This window comes from Diplotaxodon limnothrissa, linkage group LG7 (genome assembly GCF_057381915.1).
Source record: "Diplotaxodon limnothrissa isolate DT_005_m linkage group LG7, D_limnothrissa_male_GT1.1, whole genome shotgun sequence".
Classification (NCBI taxonomy): domain Eukaryota; kingdom Metazoa; phylum Chordata; class Actinopteri; order Cichliformes; family Cichlidae; genus Diplotaxodon; species Diplotaxodon limnothrissa.
The window spans coordinates 57,170,610-57,187,799 of record NC_140602.1 but is presented as its reverse complement, the minus strand read 5'-3'; the positions used below and the strand labels follow the sequence as shown (position 1 = coordinate 57,187,799).

Here is a 17,190-nt window from a genome sequence, read left to right as displayed (position 1 = left end):
GAGTAATTCAGGAAACTTATTCAGCCTCATCTCTACAAAAACCAGATCTGGCCAGGTTAAACCACAGATACCTGTAGAGTAAATCCACACTTGGATGTGTGGCATCATTTTGATAAGACAAACACTAATTTTTGCTTAGAACACTAACACTAATTATACCTCGTGTCATAGCTGAAAGGCCGGAGGTTCCTTTAAACGCTCTACACACCATCAGTGTACCAATTTAGGAAGACAGTAAAAAGAGAAACTGAAGTAAGGAAAAAAACAAATAGGGTAGATAAGGAGAAAGAAAGAAAGAAAGAAAGAAAGAAAGAAAGAAAGAAAGAAAGAAAGAAAGCAGTTTTTATACATAGCTTCTGCCATCATGATGCCTGTTTGGTAAAATGAAATAAAAAATATTGTGACCTATTTTTAAAAAAAATATTATCAATACTCTTTTAAATTTTATGCAATCAGTAAATATTCGTTATCTTAAAGCTAACACCTTCTTAGAACCTTTCATAGTAAAAGCACCTAAATGTTGATACAAGTATATTTCATAGATAGATCCTAACAGTTTTCCTTTCTTCCTCTGTTAAAACTAACAACCTTGTTGTTTGTCTGTTCCTCTAAATGTTATCTTGAATGGCCTTCAGTCGTGTAAAATGAGCCAAAATTCACACCTAATTTCATTCAAATGAGGCCCCATTATGCTTAAAACAGTCTCACCCAACACGAATTAGCGCATCGCATGTTTGCTTAACTGCAACTAACAAAACGAGGCTGTTGGTAAATATTGAAATTCCCTTCGATTGGTGGCCACTCTGTTAAAGCGCCGGGTGACCACGCTCTCCCTATTGATGAGCTCCTGCTAATCCATCGCATTTCCCTGCAAATAGCTTTCTGCATGAGAAAAGGCCCGCGTCCCCCCTCCTCCTCCTGTCTTCGCCCAGCACAGCCTTGTTCGGCTACTCCCTCTCCCAACAAGCTACTTCTAGTCCGATTCATTTCAGAGGCGTGCCCGTTGTACCTATGCACTGACATTTTCACGTTCATCGCCAGTAAAATGTTCTGACGTTCATAGTCTAACCTGCAACTGATGCATTCCCTTCTAAAGCCAGTGCCGTCTCCGTGACCCACCGTGAAACTTCCTCATGCCTGTTGGCCTCTATCAGCGCCACTACAAACACCCTGCATCCACGGCCTAGGTGTTTTCTGCTCAGGGTCCGCTCGGAGGCTACAGCTATGAACGTGTAACCATAACAACTGCGCTCTGATTGGCTCTTCTGGCACGGGAATTAACAAGGGCGTCATCCAATCTCAGCGCAGGAAGCGCGTCGCGCTGGCAAAACCTCGTGATAACCAAGGCACAGGGACGTGCAAGTGGCGACGTGAGGTGAGCCTGAAGGAAATTACTGGACCCCAAACAAAGCGTGAGCAAAAGGGATAAATTATTTAGAAGTAAACACGTTTAAAAAATGATGTTTTAACATTGAATTGGCGAGAAAACATGTCTGGTTTGGCCATTACGCAGTCCATCAGCTGGCGCAGCTGAATTTTTTCTCCCCTCTTCTCCTCTGGATTTGTGGATTGTGACAAGTAGCAGGACAGCGACCAAACAGGACCAGGACTACAGCAGTTCTCGGGGATTGTCACTCCGCTGCCTTTGAACGACAGGTCCCTCCAGTTTTCGCCTGACAGCACACCTCTCTGAGCCAAGACGTTGTTCCGCGTAAACTCGGAGTGCCCAAGTCCGAGCAGCGCAGTCCGCGTGGGTAGGTCGGCACTCGGCGTCCTGCAGGCCGGCGATATGATGGTCCAGTGTGCCGGGTGCGAACGGCCCATCTTGGACCGGTTCCTCCTCAACGTGCTGGACAGAGCCTGGCACGCCAAGTGCGTCCAGTGCTGTGAGTGCAACTGCAACCTCACCGAGAAGTGCTTCTCCAGAGACGGAAAGCTCTATTGCAAAATTGACTTTTTCAGGTAACTGAATTTGGAATCAAGAGGTCTTCAAAAAAAAAAAGAGAGGGAGAGAGAGAGAAAGAAAGAAATCACGCTTTGATTCAAGCATTCGTCAACACCTTTACAATAAGGGAAATTATTTTGGGGTTAAAGATTGATAAAAAAAAAAATAATAGAAGAACAGGATGAAGAAAAATACAAATTAAAGCCTGGCACATAAAGTCGAGCTCGGTGCGCTGGACTCAGGTCATAGGCCACGTTAACCCGTACTTGGATTTTTTTTTATGGTTAAAGGAATTTAAGATAAATCTAAAAGTATACATTTTCCCTTATTTGTTAATAATATCCGTAATTTTTAAAATGCATGATTTTTACCTATCTCTGTGTGGTGACATTTTTAGGAAATGATATGAACCGTGTGGCGTCAAAGGGGGCCTCTATTATAAAAGAATGGACATATAAATATATTGATTCTGTATCCTCGTGTATTCTGTGCTTATTTTTTTTTTTTCTTTAAAAAAAAATCTATTTCCAGCTCCAGACAACACTTTTATTTCAAACACCCATTAGGCTATTAACCGGTTCACAATTTCCAAAAAGTGTTCCAGGTAATTGAGTGATAAGTGAAGCCCTTGTTTGTCACTCTCTTAGCATCATTTTCATTTGTATGTGTCAGTTATTTTCTCCCAAATTGTCTAATGACATGTAAGACACATCAGCCTTTGTTGGGACGGGGCTATTATTGGCCTCGCGCGGCCTTGGCCGTCATATTACCACAGGTCCCATCAAGCGGTGGATTTAAATGGCCAGCCATTAGCTAGGCGAAACAGTAATCACCCTAATGTGTCCATTTGTTGTGTAAGTAGAGTTGTGCCCTTTCGCTGGGGGAGGCTTGGTCACGCATGTGAAAAGCGGATAGTGACGCGATACCATTGTAAGTGAATGGAAAGGCAAGCACAGTGTTAAAACAATGCTCCACAACAAGGGTGTCTGCAGTCACCCAAAGGCTTAACCAGCCCCCGACAGGCGGACTTAAAATCCAGCTACAGCAGGCCCAAAGTGAGCCTTAAGCATCTGTTCAAACTCTTTCCATCAGTAAAGACATCTGGGCAGGCGAGAAATACTGTAAGCGTCACTCAGTCAAATGTGCTTTATCGCACTTCTTTTGAGAGTAATTAAAAAGAGAGAAAGGGGAAAAAACGGACTCACCCCGGCAAATGAGGAGGGGGAATTTTAGTGAATTTATTTTTGGGCTATTTGTGTATCAAATCGATGAGTCTTCCCACCCAGTGCTATTTAAGCGCGGGTGAATATGGATTAAGAGAAGATTTGCACGCTAAGATGCTCCTACTCTGCCTAATCCTATAATATATCCACGAGTACAATGTGTTGATTGTCACTAATACGTTTTGCGTGGGGTTATTGTCAGAGCACCTCAATCAAAATTAGGAAGGTTTTTTTTTAAAAAAAAACCTTTCTCTAAAGTCTTTTTCTAAATGATTTTAATGGCTATGTTATCAACACTCTCATAGAGAGAGGTGCTCTGGTTGAGTAATTACCTGTTACGTTTTATTTACTAAAAACGTTACAGTGGATTATTATTATTATTATTATTATTATGTGTTAGTGACATTTATATCACTTGCTAAACTAAAGGCGTTAAACCTGTTTATTCCTTCTAAATTAATATTATTTTAATACCAGCTTCTTTTTAGTATTAATGATTATATGATGGATGTGGGTAATTTCTAACAGACCCCTTTACGCGCTGCCGTCATAAAAAAAAAAATCTCAATCTCACCTTCATTTTTCGTTTTCCGTGCAGGCGATTTGGCACTAAATGCGCTGGCTGTCTGCAGGGAATCTCGCCGAACGACTTGGTCCGCAAAGCTCGAAGCAAAGTGTTTCACCTAAACTGCTTCACCTGCATGGTGTGTAACAAACAGCTGTCCACGGGAGAAGAACTCTATGTGATAGACGAGAACAAGTTTGTGTGCAAAGATGATTATCTGAGCTCCGGGGCCATAAAGGAAGTCAACTTGAACTCAGGTAAGCGAAGCGACACCAGGCCTGCGCTGCGTTTTTGTCTCCCATTCAACAATAAGCAATGATAACAATAAGAGGGCTGCTGAGGGCGTTGTTTATTTTAATAACCGTGGAACCGATTTAAAAAGAAAGAAAGAAAGAAAGAAAGAAAGAAAGAAAGAAAGAAAGAAAGAAATCGGATGAATAAATTGGCAATCAGCATTTTAATAGACAAAAGAAAAGCAGAAGTGGCGGCTTTAAATATAAGTTGATGCTGAGCTTTTGCAGCATTCCGCGGAGAGCATCTCACAGTAACCTTATGAGATGAATACTTTCAATATGTACCTCCAAAGAACAATAGCTTTCTGTTATTATACGTCAGGGTCCACTGGGGATGAGTCTGTTGGTCTGGCCGTGTGTGCTGCTCCTCATTCCACTCTATTTATCCTTATAAAAAGCTCAGGAGGGCAGCAACTCCACTCCACACCCTATTTACTAAAGGTGTCACGCGTCCCTTTTTCATAAACCCTTTGTTTTGATCTCCAATATAAATCTCTTCATTTGCTCGCAAATGTAATATGGCTGCATGCCCGTATGTCATCTTTTTTTGTGTGCGTAAATTGGAGATGTTAGCAACTGTGGATTTTTATTTTTTTTTTGGTATTATTTTGCGCATTTGTTTTTTGCGTTTTGTTTGATACTTCAGATATTATTTAAGAAAAATAAATATACAAATAAAGAAAGAAGGGAAAACAGAAACTGGGAGACAAAAATTCACCGAGGGGCGTAAAAACGCATTTCATTTACCATTAGGTCAAGTTTCGGATGCGTAATAGTCAGCAACGCTTGTGTGCATCTCCAAGGCTGATTAAAACAGCCCCCCACCACCACCCACCGCACCCCGCCACCCCCCACCTTGACATTTCGGATCGTGACCTGACCTTCCTTCTTGTTTGTCCCCCCACCCATCCGCCCCGTCCCCCAGTGTCGTCGTGCACAGATAGGAGTTTATCGCCGGATCTGCAGGACCCAATACAGGACGACATAAAAGAGACGGACAATTCAACGTCCTCAGATAAGGAAACGAACAATATTGAGAACGAGGAGCAGAACTCTGGGGCCAAAAGGCGGGGGCCCCGGACCACCATCAAGGCCAAGCAGCTGGAAACGTTAAAGGCTGCTTTTGTTGCCACGCCGAAACCGACCCGGCACATTCGAGAACAGCTGGCACAGGAAACAGGGCTGAACATGCGCGTCATCCAGGTAAGATCAGCTGTGTTGTTTGTGGATCGCTGGAACTTTTTTTTCTTCGATTCAGATGAGGGAGGGATCTGCGGCGACACGGACAGATTAGAGACAGATGACACATTATAAATCAAAGGAATTACTTTTTAATTTTACTGAAATGTGCAGACATTTAATTGAAAGCCTCATCATCTATTAGTGAAATGCCAAAACACGATGCGGACTATTAGATGAATATATGCCACATTTAAACGAACCCCACCACCTGCTGTATGTAAACTGTCTTCCTTGTTTGTTTATTTTGGCTTTATTTTTGTGTTGTGGAAGTATTTCATGAAATATATGGATTTGGTTGATTTTATTTTGTACTCTAGCATTTTTTTTCCTAGCTTGTAAAACCCCCCAAAAAACAGTCCAACATATGGAACTGCAGGCAGCATGGTGCCTAAAATGAGAGTTTCATGTTTGCATTAACAGTAGATTCACAATATGCAGAAAAGCATTGTTTTTAATGTTCACACTTACTTATTTTATTATTTATTTATGATTGACTTTTATAGAAATATGGTTACAACATTTGATACTTTTATTTAAACGCAAGTTGTTTTTTTTAAATTACTGCATTCAAAATCATAAATCACACTTTATTTTTTCTATAAAAAAGAGTCTCCTACTTGCTTGTAATTTCAGCATAAAAACATCAAAGCACACTTTGAACTTACACTAATACATTTTATTGATGCATGAGAAATACATTATTTGTAAAAGAATTTCCTTTTTTGGGGTGCAGACTGTGTTTGTTTCAGCAATAACATGTGATGCACAGCCATGAAATTAGTGAAAGGTTAGCTTTGTTTTTGCCAAAGGTAAGAGGAAACCCACATACAAACATGTTGTGCAATACAACACAAGCATACACTGTTTTTGGACCTCTCTGCCATCCTCAAAACACACACACAGACACACATGCAAGCACACATGCTTGATGCCTGGGTGCAGACTGTGTTAGGATGATTAGCACCATCTCTGCCAACTGTGATGTGGCTTTTTGTGCACTCACTGTAATTATCGCTGATTTCACAGATTTACATACCACCCTCCCCTTTCCCACCTCTCCGCTCTTACTCACTTACAGCCCGTGCCTCTCCACCGCTTCATCTATATCATAAACTGCAGCCAGCATGTGCGAGTGTGCAGCAACAGAGCTCAATCGCTCAATGAATCAATCAATCAATCATTCAATGAACCAGCAAACCAGTCGATATATCAGTCAGTCAGTCTGGGCTGCGATAAGCCCCCCCCCCCCCACCTCCCCATTCCACCTCTGCACCCTCCGCCTGTGTGTGTTGCTCGGAGCCAAAATGGAGGCTGCGTTTCGTCATCTTCCTCCCTGTTCAGTGTGTGTTAAATACCATTGCTCTCAACGCAGGGAGCCCTGTGAGCCACGCTGCTTCTCCAGCATGCGTATGTAATCCCTAAGCAACGCTCTCTCAAGGGAAGCGAGAGCATTTCCATAAAAATGTACCCTACAGTTAGATGATTGTTCTCAATAAGCAGGTGTTGCGTTTGCCGCTGGAGCACAGAGTGCAGAGCCTAAGTAGTTTTAGGTGTATGTGTGGAAGGGGATATGTGTGTGTGTGTGTGTGTTTTTCTTTTTTTTTGTGAGTGTGTTTTTGTTAATCTGTAGCACAGTGGGATTCTCCCTCTGGCATAGCCTAGCTGGTGTGAACATAGATCATTATGCAGCAGTGAAGCAAAGGCGAAACGAGATGTGTTATGTGCTTATAATTCAAAGACATTCTTCCATATGATGCACCGTTTTGCAATTTTGAAACCCTCCTTTGTTTGTCTTTGAAAGACAGTTTATTTAATCTCAGTGGTTTAACTTCATATGGCTTTGTATTTGGGGCCGTTGATATTACTTTGCTATTCATCTGAAATTTGCAACAGGAAACTGCCATCATCACTGGAAAAATGGAGCAGAAATTGTTCCTTTCTTGTTATTATTCAGTCATCGCTGGCTTTCCTAATTTTTCATTTTGATCCTTTTGTGCTTTTTTGACATGAACTCTAACACTGTAGCACAAAACGCCTCCCGATTCATTATGTGCAAACAACGATTTGATTATACCTATGTAATTCTTGTGTCGCACTGCAGAATGTTCATATGAGATTGAGTTCTTTGACTTTTTCTGTTAATGGCATTTTTATGGGTTTTTATACTTTAAAAACCCATAGAACCCATCAAGTCATTTTTGAAGCTGAATTTCAAGCATTTACACCTCAATTAATACAAATGAAAACAGGCCACAGCTAATTGTGGTACAGTAAATACAGTTCAAAATGGGTGCAGAGGTGCCAGATAATTGGGAGGCAAGTACGTTGTGTCATTTCTGGGAAATAGTTTGCAGCTTCTGAATAAAAGCTCTTTAAAGGAATCAATTCATTTGAATTTAATTGTGAAATTTGAAAGTGGTGCAAACTTTGCAACATTGAGCATTAACAGTAAGAAAAACCCTTAAAACGATTAGTTGGTCCATATGTAATTGTTTTAGCTTTTCAATTGTGGTTCACAGATTTTTTTTTTGTTTTGTTTTTGATCACACCCCAGTGTTACTCTCACATCGACATCATTTGTGCGTTTTTACAAGCTCTGCAAGGTTTACTACAGTTTGAGTGAATGGTGATTTGAAAAAGGATGACAATAAACTACAAATTTGTAAAAAAAAAAAAAAAAAAAAAAAAAAAAAAAGAAAAAAGATGAGATCGGCTGATAACTCAGACCCTGGTTTGTTTCAGGTCTGGTTCCAGAACAGAAGATCCAAAGAACGGAGAATGAAGCAGCTGAGTGCTCTGGGCGCCAGACGGCATGCCTTCTTCAGGGGCCCGAGGAGGATGAGGCCGCTGGGAGGCAGGCTGGAAGACCCAGACATCTTAGGACCTGGAGCCTACGGTTACTATGGAGGTAAGAAATGAACGCTGTGACAACAGATGCAGTGCTAGCACAAATTTAGTGCACACTTCTTGCTGTGTCTTTAAATACACTCAGATACCACACCTGCAGGTTCTTTACCTCTTGCAATATTAATGCGCAATATGGAGCAAGTGCAATAGCAAATATAATCTGTATCCCTGGTTTCACACTCAAAAAAAGGTGATATTGTGTAAGCAAACTGCAGTTCTGAGGAAAGCAGGTGCCTGGAGGATGTTTTTCACATTGCAAGTATATCACATAAATCTGCTATATATTAGAATACAGGTGGAGCCCCAGTGTACTTTATTGGATCATTTGCTTTCACATTACTTTCTTGAATCCACTCATCTTTTGTTCAGAGATGAAATGATCAGGACTTGAGTCTAAGTCTAATCTCGTGCACGCTGCACTCAGTTTGTGTGGTACACAATAACCAGCTAAGAAGCTTTTAACTGTTAACTGTTCCGAGCACAGCTCTGTAGTCTGGTTATCTCAGCGCGCCCAGAGGAATGTAAATAAAGTTTCAATCCTGTTGAACTGTCACATTTGTTACATAGCTAGGAGAGAAAATGCTAGATAGGAGCACATATGTTCCAGTGGGACACTTTGCAAACAAAGCTTGCAGCATGGGTGGCATGACTGAAGTGTGATTTTTTTATTTATTTATTTATTTATTTTGGCCTTTCAGAATGGTGAACTTCAAAAATGGCACCTGTAATGGCTCCACTATATTTGTGAGAATTGATTTCTGTGCCATTCAGCAATAGAAACACGTCTCCCTTCTTGTCTCTCTTAACTTTTATTCAGCATGAAGTTGCACCTAATAACCCTTTCCAAGATCACAACTTGTGAGTGTCATTCACTTTCTGAAAAGTAGCTAGCTTCCGTCTTAAAAACACAGCTGTGAGAGAAGAATACTTGTTCAAAGAAAGAAAGGGTGAGTTCGATAAGGACGTAAAAATGAATAGAAGATTTATTCATTTTAAAGAGAGATGCATTCATTTTAACCAAAGCCAGACACATACCTCCATACAGGAATATATTTAGCTATTGCTATATAAGATAAGCTAGACTTATTAGTGCACTAATATACTGACCATTCTAATGCAAATAACTACAACGAACAACACCCTGATGAAATATTTCTGCTGCCACAAGGGGAAAACAAGGCATGCATTTGCACTTATAGTCCAAAGGTTTCATAAAAAAAGGAGTTGGTTTGTTGCTGAAATAGATTCTCCAGTTGGTGTAGAGATTGTCAAAAAAACATTGCTTTTTAAAGGTCATAAAAAAATAAAGAGAAAAAAGACCCTTTGCTTCAAAAGAAAATAATCTCAAGACAAAAGAGCGAGATAACAACACAGCGCTAACGCAACAGCCGCCCCACACTGTACTGCAGGAATAAAGCCGATGCACCTGTCATGCATATCAGCAGTTTGTTTTTGATGGACAGTCTGTGAGCTGCTGTTTCCATACAGCACCTCCTGCACCTCTACCTGAAGGGCCCTGGCATTGAGGATACAATAAACCGGAGCCATCAAGGCTGCAACACAGGGAGTGGGAGGGGAAAAGAGAGGACAAAAAACCTCCATCCCTCGCTCTCATGTCTCTCGCTTTCTTTGCACTCTGCTTTTCACACCCTTTTGTCCCACGGCAGCGCAGGCCAGCCTGCTTGCCTTTATCTAAGCTCGCTGCCTCCTCGTGTTCCTCTGCTGCTGTTCAGAGCGAGCGATGCCTGTGTGTGTGGTATGATGCATCTGCATGTATGAGTGTAATTATAGTTTGCAGAGCTGACACTCCCCTCAGCACCTACCCTGGTCTCTCTCTCTCTCTTTCATCCGCACACACATGAACACACCACAAGACAAGCTTTTTGCTTATCCCCAAGGTCAGCTGAACTAGCAGGAGCCTGTTTGGGAAATCTAACAATTAGCTTGTTTTCAAAACCTTTGATTATACCTCCTGATAATTTATAACAAATAAATAAAACAAAATTACACACTACGACAAATAAATGCAGATTTTACAATTAGGCCGAATGTTTCTTGAGGTATAACCTGTTAGTTCTCGAGCCTCCCCGTTTCGACTGAAATAGCAGCGAGAAGAACATATGGTAGGAGTGGAGAAATGTTAGTGTAGCATCTGGGGCACGGGGATAAAACCTGTCATCGATCTCGGTTCATGGCGGTGCTGAAACCGAATAGATTTAATGCAACTCTGGGAGTTTGGAATGAGAAACAGGAGGCAGTTGAAGGTTTGTAGTAATTGTTGATTAGTAGATGCAAAGAGTGTATAAAGTAACAGGCTATTTGTTAAGCCAATCAATTCTTTCTAAACTGTTTTGGTCATTGCTTATGATGAACAACACACGAAATAGAAAATCACTTAATATTTAATCATTTTAAAAATCACCTTCCAGACTTTTTGCAGTGCAAGCACTGCCTGTGGCTACTTGTCATCTGAGTCCACTGTGCTGGCTGTAGTGGAAGAATAATTGCAGTGCCTGTTTGAAAGCATAGCTGTGTTGATTTAAGATCGATTCATTTTGTTTTTTCTAATAATAGGGGCACATATTCATATAATTTAAGTTTCTTGTATGTAAGGAACAGGTTAGCTTAAAGCTCAATATACAACCTTGGGAACAGCTATAGTCTGTCTTAGTTATTAGATTAAATCTTCCTGTCTGCAACATTAAATCTCAAAAAGTACAAATACAAACCCTTTTTCAGGTCGACTGCTGTATATAGGATATGAGCTCCCCTGAAAACACGATTTGCAACATTTTGGGTGGTCTCTAAAATACTGACAATATACTACTGTTGCGATTCTGCATGTAGAATTAAGCTATTATATTGCATGACTACGTGCAATCACAGTTTAATGTGAATTCTTATGGGTGGATTTGTTTCCTTCAGTCAGAGCTAGCATTTTCTTTTCCACTGTTTGTGCTGAGCTGGTCAAAAGAAGTCTTTGTGCTAAGCTAAGCTGAGTGGAACTGCCCTTTGGTGATTGCATTACATCTATGAGACAACCTCAAGAGTAGCATGGGCTGCCCTTAATAATAGCCTTGGCAAGACGAGTGTTCATCTTAAAGACCATAGTTGTTGCCAGTTTAAAACACTAAATGCACCATACACACTACATGCAAAGAAGTTACAGGGAGTTTGCAGGGTTGATTCAGTAAATGGTTGCCGGCTTCATATCTGCTACATTATTTGATATGTTTAAATTTAGTATAGGTTTCTCATTTGTAGCCGAGACCAGAAGGTCATATTTTGTGTTTCGACTGGCAGATTTCCAGGTACTCTGGATCAAAAGACCATCTTATAAGCGATGATAATCCCTTAGAAAGTTGTTTTAATTATGCAGTCAACAGGGATAGTCTTTGGGGATGTCACTGTTTATTTTTGACACTCAAAACTCTTCTTCTACTATGGGAACCAGAAACAAAATTGTGCTGTAGAAGTACGAGCGAGGAAACAAAGAGATGTCTGAAACCTCTAAGAGGCATAAGCATGCCAGTCAGTGTCATAGGTTAACCAGGAAATATTTATTTATCCAAGTATGCAATGAAGAACATCTTTGAAAGCAACAAAATCTGTTATTAATGTGTCAGTTGTTTGCTCTTTGTTCGCTTTGAAGTGAACGCCAGGAGAAGGTGCAGACATTTTCGGCAAGACGAACCACGACCTGGCTCAGAGTGTTATAGAGGAAGCATTTTAAACATGAAGGTTCTGCAACAGATATATTTTTAGCCATTCTGTATGATGCATCTAGTTTGCACTTTCTGCACTATAAGAGTAAATCTACTCTTATAGGTGTAACAACATGTTGCACAAAAATCTGTGCAATCAAAAGATTAATTCTATTGATGACAAAATATTTGGCTTTTTTTAATAATGTGACTAACGGTCCAAAAAGTCACAATGACCTGCTTTCATTTCATGATTATCACAGTAATGAAAAATTCACTTGTAACCATAAGCTAATCTATAACTTTGCTGTTTGTTGTATTTTATTTATTGGGAATTAATTAGCCTTTAAGTGGCTGAATAGGGTCATGACTGAAATCTTTCCCACCACATATTGTTGATCTATTTACAACTTGTTGTAGTTTATGTATAAAATATTTTTTAATAATATATTTTTTTCTGTTAATTATGGATTCCTGGCTAACAGAGCTAGAGTAGAAAGATTAACTACTGCAGAAGCATTAAGGCGAATACTCAATGCCCAAAGTGCTGATGGAGATGAATGGGTTAATGCTGTTAATTCATAAAAATGTCTGAAACCCATAATTATTTACATTAGAAATTCTGAGAATGTCAAATAAATGAAAGAGTACAGGTATGCTGAATGACCTCACTCGGTCATTTTCATAATTAGGTAGTTTGGTTGCATGAGGGTTGAAGTCCAAAAGCAAATTCAAGGTTGTGGCGAGAGATTTGGGAAATAAATGTGTACAAAAACATACAGAATGAGCAGTTATACAGTTATTTATGATACTAATCTAATACAATATTAACATAACATTGATAATAAACCTTTAAATATCATGGTTGTCATCGGGGCTTAGCTATCGTGACACTGGATACAAACACAGTGGGAACATGGCAAGATGGAGTCACGCTGACACGATGCTGAAAGCACGATGTAGTGGACAAAACAGTGGAGAGAGGTATAAATAAAAAGGAGAAATAGCATGAAAAAAAGATTTCTAACGACATTTTAATGCCATTCTCCTTTTCTAACTTTTAACATCTGAGCTGTTCTTGCTAATTTTGCTTTTTTATTTTTTACTTTTTCAAAATTGATTTTGTGTCGTGAAGTGTTGGTCAGATGAAATGAATAAAAAGATGTCAAACTGTGTGGGACATCTGGTGTTGACCTCTGACATTTCTTTTGGACTGGTTGAATAATAATAAAAATAGCCATCAAATAATTCTTTGCTGAGTGATCAACACTAAAGTAGAGAAACCACCCGTAGTTCAGCAAATAACCACAACCCAGTAATGTAGAAGCAAGCGACAGCGCTGGTGTTTGTCATCAGACCTGACAGAGAGAAGCAGCCGACAGGACATGGCAGGGCTGCAGGGAAGCTGGAATCTCATTTTGGAATTTCTCATCCAAATCCAGAAGTTTCTGTAGGGGAATCCATCGAGGTACACGCATGGCTGCGAGCTGAATGAGGGAGAGGGAGATGAATGCACTGTGTAAGAGGCGAGAGAACTGAGGTGGAGAGGTGTGGAGTTGTTTATACACTCAAATGAGGCTGTTGGAGACCGGTTGGTTGGGAATTGGACATGATCAATTTCACCACTTAGGTAGGGGTGGAGCCGTGTGTATAAATGTAGACTGCTTGGGGAAACTGTAAGTGTTTTATGTATCTGATAGAAAGTCTAACCACATGTGTTCTCTTCTTACACCACAGAATACCAAGGTGACTATTATGGACCAGGGAGCAACTACGACTTCTTTCCCCATGGCCCTCCATCATCACAGGCTCAATCTCCAGCTGACTCCCCCTACATCCTGGGCTCTGGTCCCGGAGCGATGGAGGGTTCAGGCCACCACCCGTCAGATGACCAAAGGTTCACGGACATGATCTCCCATGCGGAAACTCCCAGTCCAGAGCCGGGCTTACCAAACTCACTTCAGCCTGTCCCGGGGGAGGCATTCGGGGGTGGGCCCAGTCCTCCTTTCTCCTTGGCCAGTAATTCCAGTTACAGCGCTCCAATGTCCCACCAAGGCCAGGAGATGGGAGAAACCACCGCTTGGTAAAGGACAAAAACACAGGGACCATTGCCTAGGCTGAATGTCAGCCTAGTTAATTCAGGAGATGAATTAAAAAAACAAACAAAACAAACAAAAAAAAACCCATTGTGGGGTGAAAATTACAGCTCAGATTTTTATGGACTGATTTTCACAACTGATGAACTGATGGACAGAATCAAGAATGGGATAGCTTGTAGGAGAACGTAATATTTGCTGCCCAGTAGACACTCCAAAGCATATCCCTTCCTGGATTACTGGACTTGAAATATATATATTTAAAAAGAAAAAAAAATGCGATTCCACCCAGCAAAAATGCTTCTCGCCTTCCCCTTGACGTTAACGACGGTATCATCTAATAGGGAGAAATGCCAAAGGGGACATGTTTAGTTCTCTTAGTTTCTCACCACCTTCTTTAAGACATTGCTTCAAAGCAGTATTAGTTTCCATTCTGTTGCTCTTCAATGCCACTTCACGCTCAGCATAACAAAGGAGCCGGTTTTGATACATGCTTTAATGTTCATCTACAAACACGCCTGTTTCAATCGAGGCAGCTTATTTTAAACATTCGCCAACATGTCAAATCAAAAGCTGCCACTTGATAGACACGCTGACACCTCCAGCACGGCACTGACATTCTCTAGCCCACGTCTCAGCTATAAGTCCCTTAATGCACACAAAGCGTTCTTGATCATAGCTCAAAAGAAGGATGTCTATACCATTATTCAAAACACGGACACAATTATACAGACACTTGTACCCACACACACACACACATACACACACACGGACAAATCTCACACCCATCGAAGCGGCCCTGATAGTTCTGCTCTGCACACTGCTTCACCTGACCTTCCTTTTGTTACTGTCCCTTTTAAAAAACATGTTTTAATGGAATTGATTTTCAAAAGAACATTGAACCCATAATGGAGAATGTCCTTCAACAGCTGAGGTCTCCTTCCTCTAAAGAGAGAAAACAAAAGAGGGGGCAGACAACATCTGTGACATTACCGCTGTCTGCTCCGAAGCACTCATTGCCATCTAGTGGCCACATTTTTAAGGCACAGAGAATTAAAATAAGCTCAAAAGCGGCAGACTCGGGTTGTGTGTGTGTGTGTTTGTGTCTATCACTGTGTGTGTGAACATCTTTGTGCTTCAAAGGACAAATTCTCTGCATTTTATTTCAGACCGATCAGGGCCAAGTGTCACCACAGCTGCTATTTGAAAAGTCCGCCTTTGTGAAAACATATTAAAAGAAAGAATGATTATTTTTTGTCTCTCAATTCCTAATTTCAACTCCATGTCATTCTTTACTCTCTCAGCTCAATCTCATCTCTACACAAAATGTCTCAAACAGACCACATCTAACACGAGGAATGCTGTTTTTTTCTGCAATGAGTTAGCTCTACTTGAAATTTTGTTTTCAGATCGTCTGTATTTCCTTTCAACATTGTTTCAGATGTAGGAAGAATGTGTCTTTTTTTCTGTTGTATGGAGATATTCTTGGATACAGGACTGAGTGGGAGCTTGTCTGTGTCTTTCTGAACGCTTGCGAGTGTGTATGCTTGTGTGTGTGTGTGTGTGTGTGTGTGTGTGTGTGTGTGTGTGTGTGTGTAGATTTATGGGGGGGAATTGGGGCAAGGCTGTATTATTTCTATGTAAATAGCACTGGTAATAAAACCTTCTCTTATAACTTGAAGATCTGGTTTCTTGTTTAGTGTCGTCACACATCTTTTCTTTAATTTGCTGTAAAGCAAAGTAGTACTAGCATGATTTCAAAGCAGCCATAATTTGCTTTAGCTACTCATTAAGTTTGAGAGAACAATATCGCACTCTTAACTCAGCTACACCTGTTTAGCATTTACTGTGCTGATAATGATTACAATAAGAAAAATGATTAGCTTGTTAAAATTATGCATTACAGTAAAACTAACAGCCCAATAAAATACAAAGCAGTTCATATTAGCTTGATCCCAATCAGCTATAACACATATATCTTTGTTAGGACATTTTATAAAAAATTAATCAGTTGTAACACTTTTGATGTTACTGATACTGCTGAAGACACTTATGGATAAATTCAATTTTAGGGTGGTTGCCAGCCTCAACACATGCAAGAATTCACTGCAATGCAGTGGCGAGCACTTTGACTACTTGTTTTACCAATTGTGTTTATCGTGTGTGGATTAAATGCACATTTATTTACTTTTTCAACTATGAGGTTAGAAACACAACATTAGCATTTGATTAGCTTACAAAAATTGCCGTGATGAATATCTTACCCATATGGAAACGATATATATAAATCTTATAAAGTTTGTATCTGTCTTGTGTGAAACTTGTATGAAAAGCATACAAGAGTGAAAATAGATATAAGATCCCTTGAAAAGTTATATAAATGAAACTTGTATGTTTTGGATACTTACTAAAACAATATATGAAAGTAATGAGAAAGTGGCCACTTTCATGAGTAAATGAAGTAGGCCACATCTTATGCAAGTCTTTTGTAAGTTTTTACTATTTCTTTTCCATACTGGTAGCTACCAGCGGCAGAGGCAAAGTGACATTATCCTTAATCTGGGGTCATGTTTAATGGTTAATTTTGATTAAGCTGAATATTGTCTGTCCTTCAATACTATTTTTGCTCTTCGCCTCCACTCATGGGTGGAATGTCTGGCTCTCTGTTTGCTAAATGCTCAATAACCAGCTAGTTCGTAACTTGACTCTCTCTGATATCTGCTGTTCCAGTGGGTTTGTGAGGGGTTGTTCACTGCTAGCTAGGGGTGCTACGATACTCGTATCGATATTGAACTGTTCGATACAGTGTTTTCGGTTCGGTACGCATATGCATCGAACAATACAAAATTTTAATTTATTTTATCAACTTTTCTTCTGACGATGCTGTCCGTGTTGAGAGCTCAGTGGATCTGCATTCGACTACTCCGCCTAGGCTGCACTGTCGAGCACAGATCCACTAAGGGCAGCGCAAGCTAGCAAGACAGAAGCTAAGCACGTTGCAACATGGCAAATTGAACCTCCCCCACCCTCATTCAGATCTGGCCTTTGGAACTATTTTGGTCTTCATGTGAAGTATGACCCTGAAGGTAAGCACGTCATGGACTAAAGTAAAACAGTATGTTGGATGTGCCACGCAATGCTCAATTACATGGGTGGAAACTACTGCGTTAGCGTAGTTAGCTCGTTAACGTGTTGACGCCGTCCAGCCCCTCGCA

General features: G+C 40.4%; 1 protein-coding gene across 1 annotated transcript; it reads left to right on the top strand.

Moving 5' to 3' along the window:
* The first annotated feature begins 1,789 nt into the window (after positions 1-1,789).
* lhx5 (LIM homeobox 5) lies at positions 1,790-13,966 on the top strand. The gene is made up of 5 exons (XM_085358506.1): positions 1,790-1,962; positions 3,767-3,990; positions 4,952-5,229; positions 8,011-8,176; positions 13,617-13,966. Exons 1-5 carry the CDS (start codon positions 1,790-1,792, stop codon positions 13,964-13,966), a joined length of 1,191 nt encoding a protein of 396 aa, XP_085214632.1.
* The last annotated feature ends 3,224 nt before the right edge of the window (positions 13,967-17,190 follow it).